The 12,063-nt window shown below is 42.0% G+C and overlaps 1 protein-coding gene across 1 annotated transcript; it reads left to right on the top strand.

Moving 5' to 3' along the window:
* The first annotated feature begins 235 nt into the window (after positions 1–235).
* Positions 236–11,764, top strand: LOC142250867 (uncharacterized). The gene is made up of 3 exons (XM_075323579.1): positions 236–316; positions 5,553–6,360; positions 11,634–11,764. Exons 2-3 carry the CDS (start codon positions 5,559–5,561, stop codon positions 11,762–11,764), a joined length of 933 nt encoding a protein of 310 aa, XP_075179694.1. The 5' UTR covers positions 236–316; positions 5,553–5,558.
* The last annotated feature ends 299 nt before the right edge of the window (positions 11,765–12,063 follow it).

The following is a 12,063-nucleotide window of genomic DNA, read 5'->3' as shown; positions in this document are numbered from 1 at the left end:
AGGTGATTTTTTTCACGCTGCCTATTCACAGCGATAAGGACTCTTTTTTTTTTTTTTTTTTTTTTCTCACGTCATTCCCTGCCCTTTGTCCGTGAGGGGGGGTCAGTGAGTAAAACTTTCTGTCCAAGCTGCAGGCGAACGACGATACACTGTGTCCACATCAGAACCTAAGAGTGGGTTAACGTGACAAGCTGCTCGGAGGTCGTATGTGTCAAAGCCATTCCAGGACCATCCATCCATAAGTCGGTTGAAGCCATCCGAGGACCATCCATCCATAAGACGGTTGAAGCCATTCAAGGACAAGCATCACATACTGGTGAGAAATGGAGTTTATTCATGATTATTTTAGTAACTGTCATGTAGAGTATTCATTTGATCATACACATAGTGACGCACAGTTATGGTCAAATCTGTACCGGCAATGTGAACTTGAGAATCTTAAGCTAGATAAAAAGTTTTTTACTATAAATCGGTTACAGAAAAAGATACAGAATGTATTGGGTATGGTATACACTTACAATTCCATGGTGGGTGGGGCACAGCCATATGCACGCACTATCTGTATGGTGACTGACACACCCATAACAACAGGCACGCCCAATACAACAGACACACACGTCACAGATTCAGAAACAACAGATTGTCCAAATTGTTCGATATTAGCAGAACATATCGAACATCTGGAGGATCAGTTGGAAACAAGAGCAGATTTAATATCAAAACTACGGAAAGATATTAAATATGTATCTGTTAATACGAGACAGAACAAGACAGAAGCTTTAGGTTCAGACATCCCGGACGGGCTGAATACGGCCGAGGACGAGACTCTGAATGAGGAGGAACTTCGAAAAAAGAAGTTACATGATAAGGCCGCCCGTCTTAACATTAAAATCCATGACCAATTAATGAAAATCATTAAGGACATACCGAAATATGATGATAAAATGGACGCCTTCCATAATGCGGACATTTTTGAGTCACATTCCGATAAATATAATCTAACAAATGAACAGAGAAACAAGATTTACAGGGTATGGCTTCCCTCCCACATGGCAAAAAGGTTACAAGCAACACCTAGGACTGACGAACACAATGACCTGATCCATGACACAAAGGAAGATAGGCTGAGACAGTTGATTCTCTTTACCACAGGAGAGTCTACCCCAACAGTCGAATTGTTAGAAAACCTTAAGACACACATACAGGAGGATCCATTTGTCTTTGTCGTTAAATTTGAACAGGCCTACAAAATGATAATGGAAATCGGATCTGATCAAGAACCGCCTTCCATGATCAAGGCCTTTGTTAAAAAGTTTAAATATTTGGACCCTGCTTCATTCGAAATAGCTTCTAGAATGGAAAGTCTACAAGAGGTCACGTCATTTATTGATAGAATACGTAGACGAATGAAGCAAAATCAGGTAAAATCAAAAATAGCCATGATAGAAGGGAACACTGACACATTAGTATCCCAGGAAAAACAGATCAAAAACAACAAAAGACCGGTGTTGAATTCTAAAAACAAGAATTCAGGGGGGGGTAACAGGAAAAGCACAATTCATTGCTTTTTTTGCGGCCTACCCGGACACCTGAAGTGGGAATGCAAGAAATTCCTGAGGGCGGGAGTTGAGGAAAGGCTGGGTAAGGAAAATGGACTGATGCCAAACACATCCAGTGCACCTCCCCCATCTTCAGCACCTCCACCTTCATACACGCCCACTCGTACTGACAACAGAAATAACCAATCACCATACACGCCCACTCATACTGACAACAGAAATAACCAATCACCATATGCACCTCTGACCAGACAGATAAGGGAAATGTCCATACAGGGATTGGATGGAAGGGGCAAGACACCTGCTGCTCTTCTCCCTTCTCCATCATCCTGACTGGCAAAGCCGGTCCCCAGGCTGCATCCACTGGAATTCGTCACTCGAGTTTCAATGGATAGCTGTGGTCGACCATTTTTAAAGGTAAATCTTGAAGGTCAGGAAGTAACATTTCTCCTTGATACAGGTGCGCAATTGAGTGTCACAAATGTTGATTTACATTTAAAGCCAGATTCCCCTGTATGCACAATTGTTGGTTTCAGTGGTAAAAATGGAACAAAGGTGACTTTAGCGCAGGATGTTTCTTTGGAAATACCTGGTTTTTTGAAAACGAAAATGGATATTTGGTGTTGTCAGGATACTGAGAATATAATTGGCACTGATTTTATGGAAAAGCATGGCTGGATTATTGATTTGGGTAACAAAACAGTATGGAAAGATTCTAACGGTTGTAAGGCGGTAGTTATTGATCCAGATGAATATAGTCATGTCGGGACCATTTGTTTGACCGATGTAGTGTCAGCAGATCATTTGTGGCCTGAAACTGGTGGTGATGAAGTATTGACTGAGTTAGTACAGCGGTTTCCTTCTTTATGGGCTCAGTACAGGAATGAGGTTGGAACAATGAAGGATGTAATTGTCAAAATTGAAGGCCGAGACCCACCTCCTCAGCGTCAGTATAAGTTGCCTCCGGAGTCAGTTGCTCCGATGTCGAAGATTATACAGGAATTGTTGGCTCAAGGTGTAATACGTAAGGCAAATTCTGTTTGTAACAATCCATTGTGGTGTGTTCTGAAAAGCGATGGTAGCTATAGGATGTTGTTGGACTTAAGGATGTTCAATAAGTGTACTCCCAATGTAGCACCGATTGTAGCTGATACACATGACATGATGTCGAGATTGGATGCTAAGGCAAGGTATTTCTCAGTATTGGATATCAGTAATGGTTTTTTCAGTATACCGATTGAGCAAAGTTGCCAATATCGATTTGCATTCAACCACCTCGATCAGCAATATGTATGCTGTAGGCTTCCTCAGGGGGCTAGTATGTCGCCAAGCATTTTTCATCAGGCGCTGGCGAACGTTTTGTCGAAATTTTCTCGTCCGGAATGTTTATTGCAATATGTGGACGATATCTTGTTGAGTACGGAGGATGAGAATTTGCATATTTCTCTACTGGCAGAATTGTTTGAGCTGCTGCATGATGCAGGTTTAAAACTGAATACCAAAAAGGTCAAGCTGATGCAGACTGAGGTCAGGTTTTTAGGAGTTCTGCTAAGTCCAGGTACACGGCGACCCCTACAGGACAGAATAGAGGCAATTGCATCTCTTCCAATTCCAACATCACACAAGGCACTAAGACATTTTTTAGGACTTGTAAGTTACTCAAGGGATTTCATTGAAAATTTTGCTGACAAAGCCAGACCTTTGTATGATCTTTTAAAAGGTGACAATGATGATTATTTTGGTCCCTGGAGTGTTGAACAGGAAAAAGCCTTCACACAATTGAAACATGATCTACAACACGCACCTGCGTTAAGTATGGTGGAAAAGAACGCACCTTTTGCGCTTCAAGCACACACTTCAGAGACAAGTATCTCTGTGGTTTTGCTGCAGCTGCAAGGGGGGGAATGGAGAATCTTGGGGTACTTCTCTAAGCTTCTCTCACCTGTTGAGAGGGGGTTTGAGGTGTGCGCAAGACACCTGGTGGGAGTGTATTTTGCGATAAAAATCACTCAACACATCATCGGGTTCCAAAAGGTTATTCTCCAAACGCCACATTCCACACTGAAACTTCTCTTTGAGAAAAACATCCCAGGTGTGTCAAATCAGAGATTTGCCCATTGGTTGCTCTCATTGTCTCCAAATCAAATTGAGGTAGATTATAAGGCCAAGTATGTTCTTCCTCAATTGATGCAGTATGAAGGACAAACCCATGATTGCATAGAAACGTTCCATGAACCAAGTCCATCTCTCTTCAGACGACAGTCGGAAGACGCAGATGAACCTGTGTTTGTAGACGGTTCTAGATTTTTTCTGGAAGGACACTATCACACAGGATATGGAATTTTCTATTCCAAGCGAGGACAAGTGGTAAAACACAAGTTACCGAGTCATTTCTCAGCTCAAAGGGCAGAGATAGAAGCGGTAAGAATGGTCCTACAGCTGAATGAAGCTGATGATCAAACTCCAATGGTAATCTACAGTGATAGCTCCTATGTTGTCAGATCCCTAACCGATTACCTGCCTGTTTGGGAAAGGAGAGGCTACGTGGACTCGTCCAACAAAGCCTTGCTGCACCGCGAAACTCTAGAATCAATTTTTGAGATGGCATCTAGGGCCCCAAATAGATTTGCTATAGTGAAAGTCGCTGCACATCAAAGATCTGATGATGAGTTATCTGTAGGAAATGCAACCGCAGATGCTCTAGCCAAAGAAGCTGCCCTGACAGGAGAGGAAGTGTTTGACTCTGAACCCTCTGAGAATTCAGCGGTTCAGAGAGCAGACACGTACATACCTTCATTTGCAGAGGAACAGAGAAAAGATCCTTCTCTTGTTATTTTTCTGGATGATCCAAAACCTCCTTTCATCTGTGAAAATGGGGTTTTGTGTCACAGTTCAAATGAAGAATTGCGTCCAGTTGTACCAAAACATCTACAGGTAGAATTCACTCGATACAACCATGAGAGTTTAGGTCACTTGGGACAACAGAAATTGTTAGTCATTCTCAAGGAGAAATTTTATTGGAAAAAAATGGACGAAACAGTTCAAAGTGTTGTACTATCATGTCTCATTTGTGCCCAAATAAATCCAAGACCTAAAGGACAGAAGCCACCACTTCTACGGATCGCACCTGCAGATGGTCCATGGTCTACACTGCAGATAGACTATATTGGTCCTTTACCCTCAGGTAAACATGGTCTCAGGTATGCATTGATTGTGGTAGATGTGTTCTCAAAATGGGTAGAAATATTACCTGTTAGGAAAGATGATGCTTTGTCCACAGCAAGGGAATTGGCACAACATGTCTTTTGTACTTGGGGGATCCCAAGGATGATTACCTCCGATCGAGGTAGCCACTTCACAGGTAAAATCATGCAAACTGCTTGTGCTATTCTAGGGGCGCGACAGCAATTTCATGTCCCCTATCATCCACAATCTACGGGAATTGTGGAAAGAATGAATAGGACAATCAAGTCCAGAATTGCAAAGATGCTTTTGGACAAAGGTAACACTTGGGTTGACAAGGTTCCTTTCATACTGATGAGTATAAGAGGTTCAATCTCTTCTACAACTCAATTCACTCCGTTTGAGTTGATGACGGGAAGAAAAATGCCATTGTGGTTTCCACATGAGCCATTTTTATCCACTCCACAAAAAGATGCTATCTCAAGGTCCCAATGGTTGAGATCGCTGCAGGAGAACCTGAAAGCGATTCTGCCATATGCGGCATCGAGAATGCAGAAAATGGAGCCACCCTATGAGTCCAAATTCAAGAAAGGTGCTCTAGTGATGATCAAGACCTTTCGCAAGAGTGGACCATGGGAGTGTAATTGGGAAGGTCCTTTTGAAGTCCTTGAGACTATGGGACAAGTCATGATTCTTGTGCACCGAGTGTCAAATGTGGTAAAAAAGACCCGGAAAACACAAAAAGTGTGGGTTCACGTTGACCAGTGCAAAATATTTGTGACAAAATAATGATACTGCATTTCTTTCCAGGAAGAAATGGATTCCTATACGAACTGGAATAAAGAACCTAAAGACTGCGAAGGAAAGATGACATCAAGCCTTCTGGAGAAAGAACATCTTCCCAAGCTCAAGACCAGCTTCTACGTGATGGGATCTACGTTCCTGCTGCTTTGCTTTATTTTCGTCATTGTTTACATGTTACATCAAGGAACAATCGCCAATGATGTGAATGAACAGACTAGAGAGATTCAACATTCTCGAAGACCAAGAGGATCAGATACACGGAACTTACTGACAGAGGACATCACGGACAATTCTGTGGAGATAACAGGAAATATCTGCATGGGATATGGAACAAAATGTTGCATTGAATTACATTTCATACACGACACAGACATAATATTACATGCGATTGCAGGACCTAAAACTAGATTCACACAATTACAAGGAGAATATGTACACAATAATAAAACTGGTACATGGGAATGTTCTCCTACAGATGTACTATACTGGAACATAGAGATCAGAGGTGATGAACCTGCTGTATGGTCCGGTGATATTACAAATGACATGATTGCAAGGGGAAAGTTTGGAAGATCCAAAACAGAAATTTTGTTAAAAACTCAGGTTTTTGGGAAAATTCTGGATCCTTCTTTACTCTCCATCACAGAAGGAGATAAAGATTGGGTCAAAACATGGAATTTCCAGATAACACGGGAACCTGTGCAAGTTCAGGTATCTGTAGTGTTTACCGTTACTAACACTATAGTTCCGGAAATAAGGGTTTCACCACAGACAGTACATAATAAAGTAAATACATTACCCATAATGTTAAAATGTAACACAAGGTTGAAATTGCCTTCTGAGTCTTTGTTGACATGGACCAAAAATTCATCATTTTTGGGAAGTTTTTTAAACAGTCCAACTAATGTCATTCACAGAGGTCAGATTGGTAATATCAGGTGGATGGATGATACGTTCATTTTTTCCATAGAGAATCCATCTTCCAGGGACTCTGGAATTTACCAGTGTTGCGTTGAAACAAAGACACATTACAGACATTGTAAAGACGTTAGTGTGAATATTTGGTCAGCAGCAGATAGTGCATGCACAGACACGAGGTTCATGCCGTCTACTCCTTTCCAAATTAATCAATTTCAGTCCAAGTCCTTATTAAGGGATGGAGAATTTATGACAATGGTGTGGACTTTCAATATGTCTCATTGGAAGATCTCTACCAGGTTTCCTCAGTGTCAATCACATCTCATAAACATGGAGATGGGGATAGAACAGTGGTTTGGGAAAAGAACTACTCAGACTAGGAGTAAGAGAGGAGTGTTAGAAGGAATTCTGGGAGGAGTTGGGACAGTGGGAAGTCTGACTAATGCCATGAATATACAGACACTTAAGTCAGATTTGGATAATATTGGTTTTATTGGAGGAAAAGGTGTAAAGGTTCAGAAGAGTCTGAATCAACTTCTTGAAAAGATGGTAATGAATACAGCTGCTGTACTAGGCTCTTCCGTGTCACATCTACAGGATGCTACATTAGCTCTCGTGGAAAGCACACACGAAACACAAGTGGCTAAAGCGTGCCTGGAGATACAGGTAGAGTACTCTTCTAATTTGAAGCTGATTGCACAGGCTTTACAGAGTGGAATTACTCCACTGGGAATACTGCGAAATTTACCTGTAGAGTATGATTTTGCATTGAATCATACGGATTTGTGGGTAAATAAGTGGTTAGGATGTGAACGAAACATTTGTGTTGGCACATCGCTAATCCCGGTGATTGGAAGAGAGGGGACTATTGTTCCTGTTACAGTTTTGGGTATACCTGTGAGCAACACACAACAAGTGTTCTATCAATTGCAGTACACAGATTTTGCATTTGATGGAGTGAACACTGAACAAGTAGACATTTCTTCATGTTTGCATTTTGTTTCTAAGGTGATGTGTTTACCTGGACAGGATAAGGTGATTTATCATTCATGTTTTCATAATCATTCTTCTTGTCATGCGAGAATAGAGACTGTACAGACATTACATGATCTGGTGACTCCAGTAAGTCCAACTAAGATATGTTTTCAGGTCATGTCTGAGACAGAGAAGGTTTCTGTTTACTATTCTACTTGTGTACATAAGGAAAACCTACCTATGGGTTTGTATTGTATAGAAGGAGATGTGAGATCTCTTTCAAAGAAGGAAGGAAGTTTTAATATCACTTCTATAGGAAAGAGAAACTTAACGGCATTTCCGATACAATTCAATCTATCACAGATAAATGATTTTCCTTGGGATATGTGGACAAGTGAAATAAAGAAAGACAAGGGTTTGTTAGATTTATTAACGAAACAGTTAAAGGAAGCAGAAATTATATTCAGGCATGAACAAGGTGAATTAAGTGATATTGAACACGAATGGAATGGAATGTCAGGTAGAACTTGGTGGAAGAGTTTTAGTAAATCTGTACATTCCTGGTCTCAGTCATCTTTTCAGTCAGCGGTTGGTAATGTTTTATTTAATCCCATCATAATCATATTTTTATTAGTTTTGATGTGTATTATATATCAAGTTTTTGTGATGTGTAGAATTCAGAAGATATATAAGAATATAAAAGTGGAAATGAAAAAGGAAGATAACATTCTTAGAGGAATGTTAAATCGCAAGATGACTTTTTGACAGAAAGTTGCAGATTGGTTTATCAAGTCAAATATTGGTCTAGAATTTCCAACAAGAATGTATGTGATACGAATGATGACACGATTGAGTTAGGGTTTCCCGGGGTTCATCAAACTTCCATATAAGGGGGGACTGTAAAATAGTGAGTTTATGGAGATTGATTCATAGACTGGATTACATATATTCATAAATATATGTATATTATCGCCCATCCCTTTAAGGAAAGTCTGTGTGTTGGAAAATGCTAAACCAAGAGTTTGAGATGGTAAGAACCAAACTCATCTGTTAGTCGTCCATCAAAGCCATCTGACATTGTTTGTCAAAGTTGTCAAAGTAGTGCTATATATTGTTTAGAATGTTGGGCTAAGAACTGAAATAGCTATGAGAAACGTTTTACTGTAAGTTACTGTTACACTGAGGTCAAAGCTCAGCGAGCTTCAAAGGAATTATAAATAAGACTGAAGTAGGTTTTGTTACAGGTCTCTAGTGCGCAAGTACACTTATTTCGCGGGTAAAATGTACCACGTGACATGATGTAATGCTAAACCTAAAATAAGGATAGTTAGTTTTTGTGTTACCATGTAAAGAGATAAGGACAATCCAGAGGAGGGGTTTTGGGTTATAAAAGAAGCCCACACTTCAAAGGTTTGGGGAGAAGGAGGGAGAGGCAGAAGGTGACAGGAGAAAGACGGACCCATCCGACCAGACCATCTACAGACCATCCCGAGACGACTTACACAATACAGCTATGTAAGAGATATGAACTGTTATTTTTTCTATCTGTCTCCATCTATTAACTCAAGCCAAGACAGTTATTTTTCTCTAATGACTGTAACCCTCCAATTCTCATCTGAATAAATCCATAATATGTTTTTGACCTATCTTCGCTCCAATCATTATATACTGGCTATGCAGTTGTCGCCGTAAACCCATTATTTAACATCTCCCAAATCCGATATTTTCTTACCTTTGAAGCTGCAAAGACTCTATGTCAATGTGGGTGTCTTGTGCCTGTGTCACCACAAATAATAACTACATGTGTATTTCAATATGTATAACATGTATTGCCAGCTTTAATGAGATTTGGTTTTCTCTGCTGTTCACTACATACACAGATGTGCCTATACTCCCTTACTGGGGATGTTCACCTGAGCTGATAAAGCTTGTGTGTGCGCCCTAGAAGGAGAAAGGGGAGAAGTTTAGGTGTGAGGTAAAGTCAGAGAGTGGCAGTTGAAGTTGGTGTCAGCATGTGAGAGGAGTGTAATATGGAGACGGTCCTGTCCTGAGGTAACTGCGAAAACCTCTGGAGGGGTAGCTACACATTGGCAGGGTATCAGTCCCTAGACCACCTGGACTTTCAAAGTCAGTGGCAAACTGACAGACTGCTATTAGCCTTTTTATAAGGAGCAGTGAAATTTCCCAGGAGCTCAGTGACGTGCTTGAGACTGGAAACTTCTGGAAGAAACAGTGAGTTTTCCGTCAGAATTCAAGTCCCCTGCTCGCTAGAAGGGATCAATGATCAAGAGTTTTCTTGCCTGGAAAATACCAGGATCTCAAGAAACCTATTCCCAGGTAGGGAAGTAGCGGCAGGAGGAATACACGACCACCACACAGCAGAGAAACCAAACTCTCATTGTGGCAAGTCAGACCACCATCATTGTGAAGACTGTAAGGAATGTTCCGGACTGTTCTGCAGAGGTCCAGTAAAAGGTAAGAGCTCCCTGTCCTGTCTCTGGCTGAATTATTCTCTGCTGCGTCATCCCTACCTCACCATCCCCAGGAACCAGCCCTAGTTGGGGGTGAGGGGACAACCCTCTGGCACTGTGCATCACCATCTAACTCCTGGGGACCTTCAGCAGTGCCCGGCCATACCAAAGCCAAACATCCCAACTGGCATCACAAACTCTTTACTTATTTATTTTATTTTTCTCTCCCCCTACTTAACAATATAAAAACCTATCACTCGCTCCCGGTATGGCCACTTCCCCACCCGGGCCCACCACCGCGACATCAAGATCTACCGGGGGCGGCATTGCTGTTGTTCATTTTCATTTGGACTACTGCTAATTTCTACTAATCAGTCTCCCTCTTACAAAACATTCTTCTCTCCAATCTATTCGGTAGCCAGGATCGTATTTCTATCCAGCCAATTCCATAAAGCCTCCACCTAGTTCCAGTCATTGCACTAGTTACCCATTCGCTACAGAGTACAATAAACTGTAAAATATCTCCCCCACAAAGCTCTCCACAGTTCTATATCGCCCTTTATCTTCTCCTCCATCACCCTATCTGTGCTCTCTGTCCTGCAACAGATCTAATGCGGGCTTCACACGATACGATCTATCGTGCGATTGCATGAGTGATCGTACCCACCCCCATTGTTTGTGCGTCATGGGCAATTAGTTGCCTTTGGTGCACAAAGTCGTTAACCCCCCCTCACACGCCCTCACCTACCGGGCGACGTCGCTGTGGGCGGCGAACATCCTCTTCCTGAAGGAGGAGGGACGTTCGGCGTCACAGCGACGTCACACGGCAGCCGGCCAATAGAAGCGGAGGGGCGGAGATGAGCGGGATGTAAACAACCCGCCCACCTCCTTCCCTCCGCATTGCCAGCTGGACGCAGGTAAGCTGTGTTCATCGTTCCCAGGGTGTCACACGGAGCGAACAACCTGACGGACGATTTTTTAAAAAGTGAGCGACGTGTCAACGATGAACGAGAAGGTGAGTATTTCTGCTTGTTCACCGCTGTCACACGCTACGATATATCAGACGATGCCCGATGTGCGTCACTACCGACGTGACCCCGACGACATATCGCCCGATATATCGTGCCGTGTGACGCCCGCATAAGACTAACATCCTCAATAATCCAAACCTCCCACTTCCTTCTCCAAGACTTTTCTTGTGCTGCACCAGTTTTCTGGAATGCGCTACCCTATACGATGTGACTAATACCTTAATACCCCACATTTTTATGCATGCTTTCAAAACATATCTTGGTAACTGTCCTTAGATACTATCTCGTACATGACAAGAACATTCCACCAAATGTTATTACTCTAGTTAGTGTTTCTTTAAGTGTAATTGTTAGAACATTCTGAGCTGATATAGCGTCTGCTTCTTGTCCCCGGGTTTGTACACACATTTTACGTTGGCGAGTGCTAAGAATTAATTTTGTCTCTGGTTATAATGTAGAAACAGAGAAAGCAGCGGAAAAGTAAAGAAAGTTGCTGAGCGTGGTGTGTTATTCCATGCATCTGAAGCATTAGCCGGCTGAGTCATAGACTCTCGAGGAGAACAGAGTTCAATCTGCCAGGACTCCTCGCAGAATCAGCCATAACAAGTCCAAGTCTTATGAATAATAAACAGCTCCTCTGCACTCTTTACCATATGATCAGATTATCTGATTCTTTATTTTATATTCACAAGGTGAACCGCGCAACAAACAATGGAGTGAATACCGGGAAGACACAGGATCGGCAATCAGACTCGAAAGCAAGCGTGATCCGATTATTATGTTGGTGAAACATGGCTGTAACGTGGGAATGAAGAAGGAATAACTGATACGCACTGACAAATCATTATGTAAAAACCATACTGAACTGCAGAAAAGACTGAGCAAGACATTGAAGCATTTCCGTACCGTGACGCCTACCGAAAGGGATCATCCAATATTACATAACGGATGTATTCACTAAATGGGACTAAACGGCTGTGAGCTGTGACACCAGTTACAGCCATTACCAAAAGTATAAGTTGGGAATTTTCTGACATACCCAGCACTGCTACGCTGCTGGGCTCTGCTACATCACTAGTTATGCGTTATCTGACATACACAACTATGCTGCATCACTGGGCT

This window comes from Anomaloglossus baeobatrachus, chromosome 1 (assembly GCF_048569485.1).
Source record: "Anomaloglossus baeobatrachus isolate aAnoBae1 chromosome 1, aAnoBae1.hap1, whole genome shotgun sequence".
NCBI classification, from domain to species: domain Eukaryota; kingdom Metazoa; phylum Chordata; class Amphibia; order Anura; family Aromobatidae; genus Anomaloglossus; species Anomaloglossus baeobatrachus.
Note: the sequence above shows the minus strand (reverse complement) of the source record. Positions and strands in the feature narration are given on the sequence as shown.